Here is a 16,778-nt window from a genome sequence, read left to right as displayed (position 1 = left end):
GAATCCTTAAAAACTAAAAAGAAGGGGGAAAAAAAATCACCAAAAGCCTCAAGCACTTCCCCAATTCGTTTTGTTGTTGTTTTTTTTTTTAAGATTTTATTTATCCGTTTGACAGAGAGAAATCACAAGTAGACAGAGAGGCAGGCAGAGAGAGAGGGAAGTAGGCTCCCTCTGAGCAAAGAGCCTGATGCGGGACTCGATCCCAGGACCCTGAGATCATGACCTGAGCCAAAGGCAGCGGCTTAACCCACTGAGCCACCCAGGCGCCCCCTCCCCAGTTCGTTTTTAATATTCCAATATTTTCTAGATCCACACTGCCCCATAGGGTAGCAACTACTACATATGGCTATCTAAATTTAAAATAACTAAAATTAAATAAAATTTAAAATGTAATTCTTCAGTCACACTAGTCACATTTCTAGTGCTGAACAGCTGTGTGTAACTAACAGCTACCATATTGATGATACAGAACATTCTTTTGATCACCAAAAGTTCTATTAGACGGCACTGTTCTAGACTTTTACCCATTGGTTTTTGTTAATAACACTTGTAATTATATTACATGTGTAATTTTTATCTCATTTTTAAATTTATTATAAAAATATTTCTATGAAATCTGAATAAAGTAAGGACTTTAATTAATAATATTGTACCAATATTGTTTCCTTCACTATAACAAAGGTACCATACTCATATAAGATGTGAATAATAGGATACACTACTGGGTTTGAGATATATTTTGTACTATTTCACAATTTTTTTAAAAATCTAAAACTGTTCTAAAATTAAGAGTTTATTTAAAATTTTTCATTAAAAAATATTTCCATGATCTTATATAGCTTACATTAACAGCATTTCAATATCTGTGTGGTTTTTTTAATGTAGTTTGTCAAACTATTCCCCTATTATTAGACATGCAGGTTAACAATTTTTTTGCTACATTAAGTAATACTGCTTTGAATATTTTTGTGTATAAGTGGATTTTTATATAAGTATATTTTTCATAATAGATCTCTAGAAACTAAATTATGGAGACCATATTTGTTTCTCTTGGGTATAAAGATTTAAGCCATGGCAGTGAACTGAGATGACTGACAGAATCAAACCCAAATCCTGTCGGGACGACAGGCCCTGTCCAATTTGCCTGGTCCTCAAATTTCTCCTGCAAATTATCCTTCAGGTTCAGTTACTAGCACAAAGTGACAAAGAATCAAGAACACAAGAAAACTCAACACCACAATTGAAAACCCGGAAGAATAATATCTAATTAAAAAAAGACCTGCAAAGACTTTGGAAATTAAACTATGCTCATGAAAATAAAATATCAGCTTTAAGATATATGGAGGGAACAGAAAACTATCGTGACATAACCGGTTTGTAAAGAAAAAAATGGAACTTCTAGAAATGAAAAATAAAAACTGAAGTTAAAAATTTGAAAGATGACAGTTGAACACAGGTTAAGCCCAACTAAAAAGAGAACTAATGACCTGGAAAAAAGATTTTAAAAAAAAATTATAAAATTCTCTATGGGAATAAAAGTAAATAAAGAATACAGAATAAAGTTTATGATATGATATGAAAATGAGGTGTCTACAACATATCTATTCAAAATTCGAAAAGGAGAGGAGAAAGATAATCAGGAAGAGGCAGTATCTGAAGAGATAATGGATAATTTTCTGAACTGATCAATGAGAATAACCCACAGGTTTAAGAAGCCCAATGAATCCCAATCAAAATGAAATAAAGAAAAAAAAAAATCCTAGACATGTGAGAGCAAAACTGGGGAACACAGAAGGGAAAAAAAATCTTAAAAGCAGCAGAGAACAAGAAGTTCTGTTTATATTCGAAGAATTACACTCTCAGATAACCTCCCAATAGCAAGAATGGAAGCCAGAAGGCATTGGAATGTCTTTAGCATGCTTGCAGAAAAAAGCCGTCAGTCTAGAAGTCTATAACCGGTTAAGTATTTTTCAAGAAAACGTGTCCAAAAAAGATATTGTCTAGTAAAGTCAAAGAAAATTTGTCACCAGTAGCCCCATGTTAAAGGAAATTCAAAAGAATGTGCTTTGTGTGATTGGATGGTCTGATATTCAAGAAAAATGAAGAGAAAAGGTGGTACATTAGACTTCTTCTTTCATGTTGATTTATAAAAATACTTCATATATTTAGGATATGAGTCCTTTGTATGTCATATTGCTGCAACTACTTTTCCCTTCTTGGCTTATCCTTCACCATTTTAACTGTAATTTATCAAATCCTTCATGGATACTGCTTTTTTTCATTGGTTGGTAAATCTTTCCCTTACCTGAGATAATAAAGTTATTCTCCTATGTTAAAGAAATCTCTGTAGCTCTGCATTTCACATTTCACATTTAGCTCTTTAATCCACTTGGAATTGGGTTTTACATATAATGTGAGGTAGTGGTTCTAATTTCGATTAAAAAATATAGAGAGGCGGGCGCCTGGGTGGCTCAGTGGGTTAAGCCGCTGCCTTCGGCTCAGGTCATGATCTCAGGGTCCTGGGATCGAGTCACGCATCGGGCTCTCTGCTCAGCAGGGAGCCTACTTCCTCCTCTCCTCTCTCTGCCTGCCTCTCTGCCTACTTGTGATCTCTCTCTGTCAAATAAATAAATAAATAATCTTTAAAAAAAAAAAATAGAGAGAGGCACCTGGGTGACTCAGTTGGTTAAGCATCTGCCTTCGTCTCAGGTCATGATCCCAAGGTCCTGGGATGGAGTCCAGAATCAGCCTCCCTGTTCAGTGGGGAGTCTGCTTCTCCATCTCCCTCTACCCCTCCCTCAACCCCTCCCCTCATGCTTTCTCTCTCTCAAGTATGGAAAAGATTTTCCTTTCTCCATTACCATGCACTGGCACAGCTGTCCCACATCAGATGTTTATGACTACATGATCTTGATTCTGGACTCTATTTTTTTTTAGATTTTATTTATTTATTTGACAGAGAGAAAGAGAAAGAGATCACAAGTAGGCAGAGAAGCAGGCAGAAAGAGAGGGGGGAAAGCAGGCTCCCCGCTGAGAAGAGAGCCTGATGTGGGTCTCGATCCCAGGACCCTGAGATCATGACCTGAGCCGAAGGCAGAGGCTTAACCCACTGAGCTACCCAGGCACTCCTGGGCTCTTTATCCTGTATCATAGATTTCTTTATTGAGCCCCAACATTACACTGTCTTAATTACTCTAATTTGTGATAGATCTTAATATCTGGTAGATCACATTCCTCTTTCTCAGTCTTCTTCTTTAAGAATATCTTGGCTCTTCTAAGTTCTTGGTATTTCCTATAAATTTTAGAATCGACTTGTGAAGACCTCCCTTACCTCAACACATACAAATACTACAATCTTATTAAAATGTGAATTGTAGTTACATTGGATCTATAAATCAATTTGGGAAGAATGTCATCATTAAAATACTTAATCTTCCAATCCATGAACATTAGGTCAAATTTATTAAAGGCATTATTCAAATATTTTATTTTATTATTACCTTTCTGGTCTAAAAATCCTTGCAATTTTTGAGAGGTAGGCTAAAATATCCCATTATGATTATGGAATTTTTAATTTTTCCTTTTCCTTTTGTAAAATTTTGCTTTTTATGTTGAAATTATCTAAGTATGGGAAAAATATTTTGTAATTTTCTATCCTCCTGGTGGATTTAAACTTTTATCATTATGAAGTAATCTTCTTTATCTCTAGTAATACTATTCAGTATTTTCCTGTATCATTTTTATTTATAATTTTTTTATATACTTAGATTTTAGATTTGTCTCTTGTAAAAAAATATATGGTTGGAATTTTTCCTTAAAAAGAGAACTAAAACTAATCTGACACTCTTTTTTTAATTAACTGGAGTATTTAGTCTATTTACACATAAATACTGACATTCTTTGATATTTTCTATTTGTTCCCTGTTATGTGTTTTTCTTTTCCTTTATCCTTTCTTGTCTTTTGGGGAGGGGAATTTAAAATATATCATTCTGTTTTTTGTTCTACCACTACAAGCTTGGGAGTTATACTCTCTGCTTCTGTTATTTTTCTGGCTACCCTAGAAATTTTCAGCAAGTAAACTTAATTTATCCAAGTCTGAAGTTAAGCTATAATATTTACCCTTCTCTCAGATACTATACCCAGAAATGGAATTGCTGAATCCCAGGCTATGCCTGTCTTTCACTTTACTAGATGAAGCCAAAATGATTTTCAAGTTGTTGGACTGTATTACATTGATCCGCTAGAGGCAAATAGTGACTCTTGTTCTTCATCCTTTCCAATAGTCAGTACTATCAGAATTTATATTTTCTTTGCTAGTATGATAGATATACATTGATCTCTAATTGTGGTTTTAATTTTCCAGGTTAATTTTTCAGGTTACTAATGATATTGAGCACTTTTTCACTTATTGACCATTTGAGATTTCTCCTTTCAGAAGTGTTCAAGAGGTTTTTTTGGCCCATTTTTCTCAAATGGTCATAATATCCAAGGGGAACTGAGTACCAGCATACATGCATAAGAATGTTCTCAGTTTACAATAGTCAAAAACTGGGAATGACTCAGGCAACCATTAAATAAATAGGGATAAATTCATACCCTGAAATACTATCACAAATGAAAGTTGGTGGACCACAGTTACACACTGGAATACGCATGAAACTCACACATAATATTACCAGAAAGAAACAAAATATTAAAGACACATGATGTATGTTTTTACTTATGTAAAATTCAAAATGAGAAAAATTAAAGCTATATTGTTTAGAAATTGTGAAAGTGCAAGGAAATGAAGTCAGAGTAGCTGTTATGTCTAGGAAAGAAAGTATCGACTTTGAGATAGACACACAGTGGGACTCCTAGAGTACTGGTATTATTCTATTTCTTGACCTGGTTGGAGATAACGATGGGTATTCACTTTGTAATTACTCACTAACAAAACAGCTTGTTTTAGCACTGTTCTTAATGTATTTCATATTCATAACTTTAAAAATGAATAAAAATGTGTTATCTTCCAAAATAAATGGCAACACTTACATGAGTATTTCGGTGGTTTCATTGTTTAGCCCTAGAAATCCTTGAATTGATTACATTGTTGTAATTCAATACAATTGTAATTCAATATAATCAATTGTATTGAATCAATATAAGATTAGGATTAAAAAGAATCTTTCATTATAAAATGTTACTGGGCACAAATTCATTTCCCTATTAAGTACTACATATAAAATAGTTAAAATTGGAGATGTAAGAAGAATTATCTCCCTGTATTTTTTTCTTCTCATATGCCATCAGTGTTCTACTCAAATAACTTCAAGAGCAATCCTGAAGAGAGACCAGATGCTACAGATTCTAGCGTCTGTAGCTTTGAGTTCAAAGTCACTCTGTCAAAGTATAATTTATATACAGTTGAATTCACCTGTTTTAGAAGTACAGCACTCTGAATTTTGGCAGTTATGTAACCACTACTACAATCAGCACATAGAATATTTCCATTGTGCTAGGGCTGCTCTTTAATTTTCTGTTTCTAGAGTAATATGTGAATAAGGTTAAAAAAATGTTTTTTAAAGCCTTTCAAACAGATATGTAATGTCAGATTCCTGCCTGAAAGCTTTTATCAAGTTATCTGCAGGGGCTAGGAATAATCTTTAATGATTTTTAAGATTGTTCCTTGTCACTGTTGCAGGCCCGAAAATTTAAATTAAGAAATGATTTGTATCACTGCCTAGCAAGCAACCAATGCCTGTTATTATCATAATTAATACACTGTATCTGGAACAATTAACATTAAGGGACCTTTCATTTTCTGTTGTACATACATAGATCATGAGGAAAGAGCTCTTGGAGAAGCACTACAAACATGGGAGCAAGTTTCTGACTTCATTTCCTGATGGAACAACACAAATATTGTATCCTTTCAACAAGTTATTTTTATTAGCTTTATTATATATATAATATATAGAAAACTATAAAGAAAGAATATTACCCCAAACCCTGTCATCTAGAGAAAAGCTGTTAACATCTTTTTTATATACCTTTCCTTTTTTCTATGAGCATATATATATATATAATTCTTTAAGTCAATTCCTCAACTCGTTATTCATATTGTTCAACTTGCCCTCTTTATATAATAATATTAAATAGCAATGTTATGAGCATATAATATGTAATAAAGATAGAAATACACCACTGGTTTTATAACCACAAGGTATTTCATTATAGAGATGTACTATAATTCATTTAACCTAACCTCAAAGGCAGTATCACAATTTTTTGTTATTATATGCAATAGCTAAATGAACAGCTCTATGCAGACTTCATTGTATACTTTTCACTTATTTCCTTGAATTGAATGTCTAGGGCTAGAAACTCTGACTGAGAAATTAGGCATTTTAAAGCTTTGATAGATTTTGTCCCCCAGAAAATGTGTACCAATTTATACATCTCTGAGCAGCACATTACTTTTTAATACAAAAATACAATATCCATTTTATGGAACACTAAGTTATTCATCACTTGAACCTCCAACTCATGGCCAAGCCATTGACTATTTTGACATAAAGGCCATTTAATACATCAAGGAAAGGAAAAAACAGAGCTATGGAATGAGGAGAGATTTTTGGTGGCTGAAGGCCCCACTTTTATAGGAGAAAGACATGTTTGGTTATAGTTTCCTAAAAGTTTAATCAAACCCCAATAATCAAGCAGAAAAATGACTTTCATGGCATAGGAAGTATAATGAAGTTTTAGGTAAGTCCCCATGAGAAAAACTGTAGGTCTTGTTTTAAATACATCAATAAATTTTACATAACACCCTCCAGCTTTTCTCATTAGTTATCATTTCAGGCCCTGTCTTTAATTCTTAATTCTCTTGAAGGCCCTGGCTGCTTTTCAAAATGACTCGGAGTCAATCTTGTGTTTACCTTTCCTCTAATCTTCTCGGATCAGCTTAGATAGGACTGAGTATTAACAGTAAATTACCCTCAGTAGACTCTATTCATTTGATGCTATTGTAAATGGGATTATTTTTGTAATTACATTTTCAGAATGTTCCCTGCTAGTATACAGAAGTACAATTTAATTTTTGTACATTGGTCTTGTAGCCTATAACCCTGATGAACTCGTTTATTAGTCTAATATATTGTTCCATGGATTCCCTAGGATTTTCTATATACAAGAGCAGGATAGTTTCACATCGTTCCTTCCTAATCTGGATGCCTTTCGTTTCTTCTTTCATAAAATATCTCTAGTTAGACTCCTCAGTGCAATGTTGAATAGAAGTGGGAAGAATAGACATTTTCATTTGGTTCCTGATATTAGGGGGAAATCACTCTTAAAGCCTCTTGCCATTAAGTATGATGTCAGCTGTGGGTTTTTATTAGACATTATCAGGTTGAGAAGTTTCCCTTTTTTTCCTACTTCATTGAGTTATTTTTCATGAAAAGGTATTGGATTTTGTCAAATATTTTTTCTGTGTATATTGAGATTATCACTTTTTTTTGCTCTTTATTCTATCAATACAATACATTTCATCGATTGATTTTTAGATGTCAAGCCAACCTTGCATTCCTGGGATAAACTCCACTTTGGCATAGTATATAATTCTTTTTATACGTTGCTAGATTCCATTCACTGGTATTTTGTCGAGACTTTTTGCATCTTGTAAATGTATTTTGATCCCCTAAAAAGCATAAAATGCTTTTTGTAGCTCCCATTCCTGAATGGTTTCAAAGCCTCTCTCATAAATTGAATTTATTCTCGGAATAGTCAAGGGCCATTAGAACTCAAAGGACCTTATCTGATCTCAGTTACCCATCTGGAAACCTAGCCATCATCCGAGTGCCCAATAAAATAAATGGTTTTACTTGTATAGTCCAAGAAGATATGCCAACTGACCCTGCGATCCTCGCATTGTTAGATTCTTCTGGGAGAAGTTCATGCTATCATCCCAATGGAAATGTCTGGTAGGCTTCTAGGTTTCTCCTGCTGCCATTTTGCGGGAGTTGGGAGGGGGGACTGGTTTTGAAAATTTATTTTTCTTTCATTTTTTCCAACTTTATTGAGATGTAATTGACATAACATCATAGAAGTTAAAAACATAAAATGTGTTGATTTGATACACTTTCATATTGCAAAATGATTATTGCATTGAATTAGCTAACACCTCCATCATGTCATATAATTACCACTTCTTTTTTGTGTTGAGAACATTGAAGGTATACTCTCAGCAATGTTTAAATATATATACAGTATTAACTATAATCTCTATGCAATACAATAGATCCCTAGAATTTATTCATCTTATAGCTGGAGGTTTTCTCTTTTTCTTTCAAATGATAAAAGTAAACAGAATGTAAGAATTTTTTAAGTTAGTGGTCTTTAGATAGTAATGTTTAACTCAGAGAAGTTTTTTTTTATGTAGTCCCATATCTTCTCAGTGGAAAAATACCAGGCAGCTACATAAAACAAAGCTCATCATATTCTTTCTGTAAACAGAAAGAATATGATGAACTTTGTGATTTCAGTATTTCAGTATTAGAAAAAAAATCTCCAAACAAATTATATGGTCACATGAGGGATTTGGGATACGAACCCAGGTGGTTTCTCTAGGGATATGCCTGATAATGTTATATATATCATCATCTATGGAAATAATTTACAATGGAAGCTTCCATACTGTGTTGTTAGAGTTTTTCTGTGTGTTATGTTTTGAGATATGTCTATAACTATTCCAATATTCTTATAGCTATAACTTACAATAACATACCTACAAAATGTCTACAGATCCTGATCCCATTTTGATCTATGAACTTATTTACTCTGTGACTTTGCCTCATATTATTTAGCCTGAGAAAGTGAAATTTGGGTTCTAACTTTGAATGCAGTTCCAACTTCCTGAACTTTTCTGAAAGACATACACTCTCCCTTTAAGTTATGTACAGGAATAACTATCTCATCTTGAGAAGCTCCATTCATAATTGACAAAGTCTGGACATTCTACCAGTACTTGAGAAAGTTAAGACACTTGTGTTTTTTAGATCTAAAGTAGCAGTCCATTATGCCTACATGTACTCTGGAGAATTTCTACTTATCCTTCAGGGTTCAATAGCAATTGTATATTACATGTGGTGGGGGCACTGTCTTAATTGTCACCAAATTTTCATTGGTTTCTAGGACTGCTCTCCTGTCTGTGAAGTCCCCTGACCCACTAATTGAATTCCTGACCCTCTGATGTGACTTCTGCATACTCTCATAGCCCCTTCTACCTGCCTCTGCCTTTTGTGTAGCGAGTCCATCTCCCCTCTTGGACAGATGGTCTTTGAAGTCACACTCTGAATCTTTGTCCCTATAAGCATGTACATGATACAGACTCAAAGAATGTTATTAAGTGAACAATTTGTCTACATAATTTTACCCGTTTTATTTTCATCCACATTTCAAGATGAAAGGAAACTTCTTCCTCCCACATACAACAAGATCATCACCTCAATTTCTCATTTACACTTCTGTTATTAGATTACTGTCACTAATCAGCAGTGGGGAAATAAGATATTATCTTACTCTAGGACCCCTCATGGCCAATTCATCTAGGTTAAAAAAAATTTATTATCAAATTCAGCAAACTTTCTAAATACCCAGAGCTGTTTGTATTCCCTCTCAAGAAAGGGAAGGAGATCCAACTTCGAAGACAGAGAGCACGAGGAGATAACTAAGTAGAATGGCAGTCCCTAGTGCCACTAGGGCTCAGTCTGTGCCGGGCCCGATATGTATATAATGTAGTAAATGTGGCATCAGCTATGCCAAGAGACTATGGAGGCCCCATTAGTCTAAGCTCTACTTTGTGCTCCATCACAAAGCTCTTCACTGGCATCCTGAGCCATTTCAGAGATGTTCCCAGAGTCTCTCCTGCCCACACCCAGCCCTGACAAGAACCCTCCTAGGAGGACTCCTGGCTCCTAGTCACTGGGTACTGTTAGAACACAGCTGTCCCCTACTGAGGCCAATGGGATCTTCCCTAGGACTTAACAGCCACTGGTCTTCATTGTGTCCTGGGGAAAATTTAAGCACTGGTCTTCTCCCCTCTTCAGATACAGTCTGCTTGTCTCACCTCCATGTCTTCTTGTCCAAAATAAACGTTTCCTGCTCCCCCTTCATTATTCCCAGCACACAGTTTTCCAGATCCCTTTACCATCGTGGTTCCATCTTTGGGACCCAGTTTGGTTTATCAGTAGGTCTTGGATTGGATCCACCACTCTAAATTAGTATAAAATCCAGTCACAGTATGACCACTCACAAGATTACCTGAGGTTCTGCACTATTTGTATGCCGCTGGCTAGCGTAAACTGCTGCTCCCCTTTGTTAGCAAGCAACAGGGCTAATTTCAAGGTTAAAGTAAAATATGACGGTTTATAATTTTCAATTTCCTTTCTGCCCAGGGTATACATCAATATCTTGGGAGGTCAATACTCAGATCAAGCTGGCAACAGAATAAGGGCTTGGAATTGGTCCAGTTCTGTCGCTTCCTCACCCTTTGTTTCATTTAAACCTGTCTTTCTGGCTTTGAACCATTACATTGGAATTCGCATCTTAGAACAAGACAAGATTTCAATCACTTTTCTAGCAATGGGCCAACAGGCAAGGATCAGTGTTGGGACCAAAGTGAAGGTAGGTACATTTTTTGAAAACAATTCAAAGCATTTAGAATAATGAGAGTAAATGACTCTTGTTAGTATTATGACTGAGAGATTATACTTGTGTGTAATCTGCTATCCACTAAGAGTTTTGGAATTCAATGAAAAAGACACATAGTGAAAAACCTTATTGTTTGTTCTTCAGAAATTCCTTTTAGTACAGAGCGGATAAAACTAACATTTACTGTGTTTACTCTGTAACCAAGTAGTGCTACTTTGGGGGTTTGGGTTTAGAATTGTGTACTGTGTGTGTCTTTCCTTTGTGCTCTGGCAGAAAGCCCTGGGCTGAGTCAGGAGACCCTGGGTTCCAACCATGTGAAAGACCAAGTATAAGTTCCATCTCCTTGGAGACACTTCCCAGACCACCTAGACCTTTGCCCAATCAGGGTCCATCATGGCTTTCCCTGGGGGTGTTCATGTACTCCCCTCTCTCCCTGCATTTGATGGACCATGCTGCCTTACTTGCCCTTGTGGCTGCCTTGCCTACCAAATGGTGAACTCCAGGACAAAATCTCTGCCTTACGGATTGCTCTACCCTACCCAGGGCATGGCCTAGAATACACTGTCAGTGAGTGGCAGTGGTTAAGAAGGTGGCCTTCAGGTTACAGGGACATAGTTTCATACTTCAACTCTGCCACTTAGCTAAGTGAGTGATAGAACTTCAGTTCCCTCATCTATAAGATGGGGATAATTATTCTCACCAAATAGATTGCCAAATATTCAATAACAATACAAAGTATAGGTCATATAGCATGGTGCTTGGTACCAACTAAGTATTCAATAAATGATAGCTCCACACAGAGTTTGTCAGTTATAACTCAATAATGTTGAAATATATATATATAGAGAGAGAGGTCTGTGTAGCATATCTAGGCTCTGAACAAGTCCCTTAAACCCAAAGCCCTTTGTTTCACCAGTTATTAAAAGGAAGAGATTGCTACAGACTTCAAAGGTGTTGTCAAACCTCGAAAACTTCTACACTTTTAAATAAGAGGAAATATGACCTCCATATTCAGCACAGGCAGGAATATCTGAGAGAGACCAACCAAAAGGGACACTTCTGAGTCCGCCAACTCCAAACCCCCAAGAGGGTCTACCACGCACTCAGCACTATTCCAGCCACTTTCCATCCATCTGCCTATTGGGGTCCTCTGTTTAGGCTCCAGACAAGCTTCTTTATTTGTTAGAAATTGATGAAATAGGCTGCGTTCTGGTTACATTCATGGTAAATGCCTTCTTACCAAAAAAGTAAAAAATGTTCTCTCTCCCCCTTTGCTCCCTAGAAATGAATTTTAATCAGAAGTCATTTTGATGCCCCCCCCAAAAAATTTTTTCCATTTCTCATTATCTTCATGATCAGCCTTTTTTTAGGTTTTTAAAAATTACAAAAGTGGTATGTTAAATATTCTCATTCGAAGATTCAAATAATATAGAAATAGACTGAAAAAGTCGAGATTCCACTTTCATCCTTTCATCATCTATTCTAACCCCTTTCTTAAAGGTCATCACTACCCCAAATTTAGGATTTCTCTGTTCAATGTATTTATAAATTATTCACACACATCTTTGTTACTATAAAAATTGGATCATATTGCTTGTATTGTTGGGGGGGGATTCTGTTTTTGGTTTCCACTTAAGGAGTCTTAGAGGTTTTTCCATATCTACATTTCCAAGCGTTATTTGTCTATTTTATTCTTAATGGCTCCATAACATTTTCTATGCAGTACAATTTTTGCCACATGGAGTGGCCTCCCAGCGGTACCAGCCAGTTATTCACTTCCTCTTTCTGGAAGCATTTCTTGCCTTGCTTCCCTTGACTTTCCTTCCACCTCGGGAACTGTTCCTTCTCCTTTTTCTTTGCTCTCTTCACCTCTGCATTTTCTACATATTGAGGGGCTCCAGGCCTCCCCCTGGGGGCTCTTCTTCATATTCCTAGGTGAATCCCTCCTTAGGTGGTCTCATGGAGTCTCCTGCCCTTCAATACCACCTCCACCTTGATAATCCTTTCATTTTCTCTCCCTGAACTTTTAGCTTTCACATCCTGGATTCCAACCCTGCATATCCATTTGCATGTGTAAGAGGGCATTAAAAACCTGGCAAAATTATATCCTAGAAAATGCCCGCCCCCCTCCACCCAGTGTTCTCCACCTCAAACAGTGACACCTGCACTCCTTCCCTGCTGAGGCCACTTTGGAGCAGTATTCCTTCTCTCCACATCAGAGCCTCACATCTATTCCCTGCAGGTCCTATAAACCCCACGCCCCCTACCCCTCCCGGTCTCAAAGCCTTGGTCTCAAACCTTCACATGTCCTCTAACACCAACCCTCTTGTCTGCCTCTTGGGCCAAGTTCATCTCTTGTTTAAATCATTGTAAGAGCTTCCTAATGAGTCTCCCTGCTTCTGGTCTTCCCCAGTTGACTCTTAAGGCTGTGGTTAGGAAATTCAGGATGTTGACTATCTCCTTGGTGTGTTGTGCCTTCTGCCTTGGGCCAGCCCGATCTTCCACCTCACCTATTAGTTCTTCAGCTCTGCCCATTATGAGATTCAGTGTTATCAGTGAAGTTGTCTTTATTTTGACAAAAATATTATATTTTCAACATGTATTATTCCCAGTCTCTACAAGTGACTTTTGCCTTAAATACTATTCTGTATGATGTTAAATTGCTATACCAGCTTTCTTTTTAGTTAGCATTTGCTTGGTGTGGGTTTTTTTTTTTTTTGCATTATTTGATTTTCAATGTTTTTATACAATTTTAAGTTAGATGTGTCCCTTGCAAACAATATATAACTGGATTTTATTGCTTTCCTCAACCTAACAGATCCAATCTTTTAATACATTTTTAATGGTCACTCTAAAATTATTAACACATCAGGGACCTGGGGGGCTCAGAGGGTTAAAGCCTCTGCCTTCGGCTCAGGTCAGGTCCCATGATCCCATGATCCCACTGCTCAGCAGGGAGCCTTCTTCCTCCCCTCTCTGCCTGCTTCTCTGCCTACTTGTGATCTCCATCTGTCAAATAAATAAATAAATAAATCTTTTTTTTTAAAATAAAATTGTTAACACATCTTTTTTCCTATATGCATAGAATTTCCAAGTCCTCTAGTTATTGCTTCTCTTTGACAAGAATTCTCTCCCTCAGAAAATATTAACCATCCATATTCAAGAGTCCTCCTCTGGCTATTGTCTCCTTGAATATTGGTATCTCTGATAGGTTTATCTGGCCTCTCTCTCACAGCCTCAAATTTCCTCATATATTTGGTGATTCCAGGTTGTGTGTTCATTTTGTATTTGAGAATCCCTACTTTCCTGCATATTTTGCTTACTGAAGTTTGTTTGTGGGGCCTTTGGGAAGGTGGTATATGTTGAGGGGCAGAAGGCTATCCCCAGGGCCAGACTTCCAGCTCCAACCTGTGCAGCCCCGGGGACACGAAGATTGAAAACGGGTATAGCCCCACCCACATAAGGGCGGGGCCTCCCAACTGATCAACTGATTGTTCTAGTATTTACCTCAGGGTCCCTCCTCCTCCTCACTTCTGGATGTGTTCGGGGTTAGTGGTTTTATTTGATCATATTACCTCTCTATGGATATGGTCCCATCTGTTTTTGATATTCAGGAATTCTCTAAGATTATTCCTGCTGATCAGAATCTTTTCTATTTCCTAAAACCATCATTGATTTACTCTCTTGAAAAGTTTTCTGTGATTCTATGGAATCAGGATTGAAGGGAACTTATAAATGCTGGTCCATTCTTTGTTATTCTTGTCTCATACACCCTGTCCCTCCCTCCCTCCCCTCTAACCTTCTGATGCAGAAGGGAATGCTGTGCGTTCTTGAGTCTCTTGTAGGTAGGTGGTAACACTGACGGTGGCAGGTTACATTTAGCCCAACCCACTAAGGCTAAACGCCCCTCCTAAGCTGGTCCTGAATCCACATGTGGGCACACAGGCAAAACCGTCATGACAGATCATTCCCCTTCCTGCAGCTGCAGGAATTCAGACATCAGCCTGAATCACCAAAGGCTGTGAGGAAGGGTAAGCACAGAGGCCAAGGGAGGGTCAAGGAAAGGTTAACGTATAATGGCTTCCTGGGGGCAGGGGCACATTCTAGAAGGAAAGGAATTTCAGCAGTCCGTGTCCTACCTGAAAACTCAGCTGAGGCGCTCCCTTCTCTGAGGAAGGCTGCCTGCTCAGTGCCTTCCTAGCCTCCGGTCCAGCAATGACCATGCTCTCCCCACTGGGCATCTCCCCAGGAAGGAGCTATGCTCCAGGCATCTTGGTGCTCCCCTCAGTATATACTGATAACTTTACTTGAATAAAATGTGAGCGTTTGAAAGTATTCAAATTCTATGTGGTCAGGCCTGCTCTGGTCTCTCAAATCTCCACAGCATTTTAGCTCATTCCTCCTTCAGATTAGATTAACACCGCTGCCCAATCTTATCTGCCCTCCCACCCGGCTTTGTAGATAAGGAATCAAGGGAATCCTACTGCAACTTGGTGCTGCTTCCTCACAAACTCCCCGCTGCCACAGGCGGGGGCCCTGAGCTTCCTTTCTTTTTCTCTTTGCTGAAAAGTTCCCTAACCCCGAGGAGATTCCAGTTCTCCGGTACCTGAATGGGGATGATCTGCTGCTGCTGGCCAACTTAATAAAGATTCAGCGCCTGTTTCATAAACTTAAAGGATGTGCGAATTTTCCCTCCAGCCAGGTTTGGGAAAAATTAAAGCAACCTTCCTATCTTTCTTCACTTTCTGTAAAACTAATTGCCCTTTGTCACAATTCTGGTATAAAAAAAGATACAATAAACACAATATCAGCTATAATAAATGAAAATACTTAAATGATGATACCTTCATTTTTTTGTTATTTTGGGAGGGGGTGCGAGAGATTTCAAGAAAAGTGTAATGACCAGGAAATACCAAGAAATATGGTTTATTATAAATTTAGAACACATCCTGAGTCATCAGTAGCTTACATTTGTAGTTGGAAAACTACTCGCTTTCAGGACACCAGAAAATGAGCATAATCATTTCTAAGTGTCCATTATCAGAGTTCTATCAGAAAAACAGAAAGCAGGGTGCCTGGGTGGCTCAGTGGGTTAAAGCCTCTGCCTTCAGCTCAAGGTCATGATCCCAGAACTCCTGGGATGGAGTCCTGCATCGGGCTCTCTGCTCAGCAGGGGAGCCTGCTTTCCTGGTTCTCTCTCTCTCTGCCTGCTTCCCTGCCTACTTGTGATCTCTGTCAAATAAATAAATAAACTCTTAAAAAAAAAATAGAAAGAAAGCAGTATTAGATGCTTCCAAAACCCATCCAAAAGGCTCCGGAAATGAAGGTCAAGGACAACCCCTGCTGCAGCTTCAGGAGCACAGGAGCACAGGAAAGCGCCATCTACCCCACGTCCACCCCTCCCGCCTGACCCAGGCTGCCGCTCTCCCTCGCAAAGTGAGGCCTCCGGCTGGGGAACGCACAGAGGTTCCTAGACTCACGTCTTGATCAATGCTAAATGTTTCAATTTTATTTTTGTCCTCTCCCCTCTTCCTTTTCACTGATGAGCTTTTAGTTTCTATCAAGTGAGACAAGTATTAAACTAATTGAACTAATATGTATCTGCACAGCTCTGAAAAAGTAGCATGTAGTACAACACTTAATCACAACAAAGCCTTAACTGAATCTGTTTTTTGTACATCAGTAAGAATTATTTGGAGATGCTAAACCCATAGTGGATACTGAATGAGGCCTTAATTGGGGACTGGCAGGATAATGAAATGACATCTTTAATCAATCTGCTTCATGTTTAGTGACAGAATTTATTTAAAATTATCTTCACTTTCATACTCTGATTACTCTTCAGATCAGATAAAGGTTTCACTTTTCACAAAATTAACTTTAAAAATAACTACATGTAATAAAGAAATTGATGTTGCTTCTTTAAAAATGTATTAAAAATAAAATATTTCCAAGTGAAAAATATATCTAAATCTATTAATCTATTAACCCTAATCTATTAGGATCATATCTCATGGCAGTTTTATTTATTTAAAGGATTGTACTGTTAAAATAGCAATAATGATACAGTATAACAATACAATAATAT

The 16,778-nt window shown here is 37.3% G+C and overlaps 1 protein-coding gene across 1 annotated transcript in view; it reads left to right on the top strand.

The window, feature by feature from the left end:
- The window catches only part of ERICH6 (glutamate rich 6), a 31,359-nt gene extending 15,541 nt beyond the window's left edge, over positions 1-15,818 (top strand). The window contains exons 11-14 of the mRNA XM_004755544.3: positions 5,822-5,907; positions 7,807-7,962; positions 10,435-10,663; positions 15,261-15,818. Of these exons, the coding sequence (XP_004755601.1) occupies positions 5,822-5,907; positions 7,807-7,962; positions 10,435-10,663; positions 15,261-15,524 (735 nt within the window). The 3' untranslated portion in view covers positions 15,525-15,818. The remainder of the gene's footprint in view (positions 1-5,821; positions 5,908-7,806; positions 7,963-10,434; positions 10,664-15,260) is intronic.
- The last annotated feature ends 960 nt before the right edge of the window (positions 15,819-16,778 follow it).

The sequence above is a fragment of the Mustela putorius genome, unplaced genomic scaffold, assembly GCF_011764305.1.
Source record: "Mustela putorius furo isolate JIRA1106 unplaced genomic scaffold, ASM1176430v1.1 tig00003834_pilon_pilon_pilon, whole genome shotgun sequence".
NCBI classification, from domain to species: Eukaryota; Metazoa; Chordata; class Mammalia; order Carnivora; family Mustelidae; genus Mustela; species Mustela putorius.
This window is presented reverse-complemented; position numbering and strand designations above follow the sequence as displayed.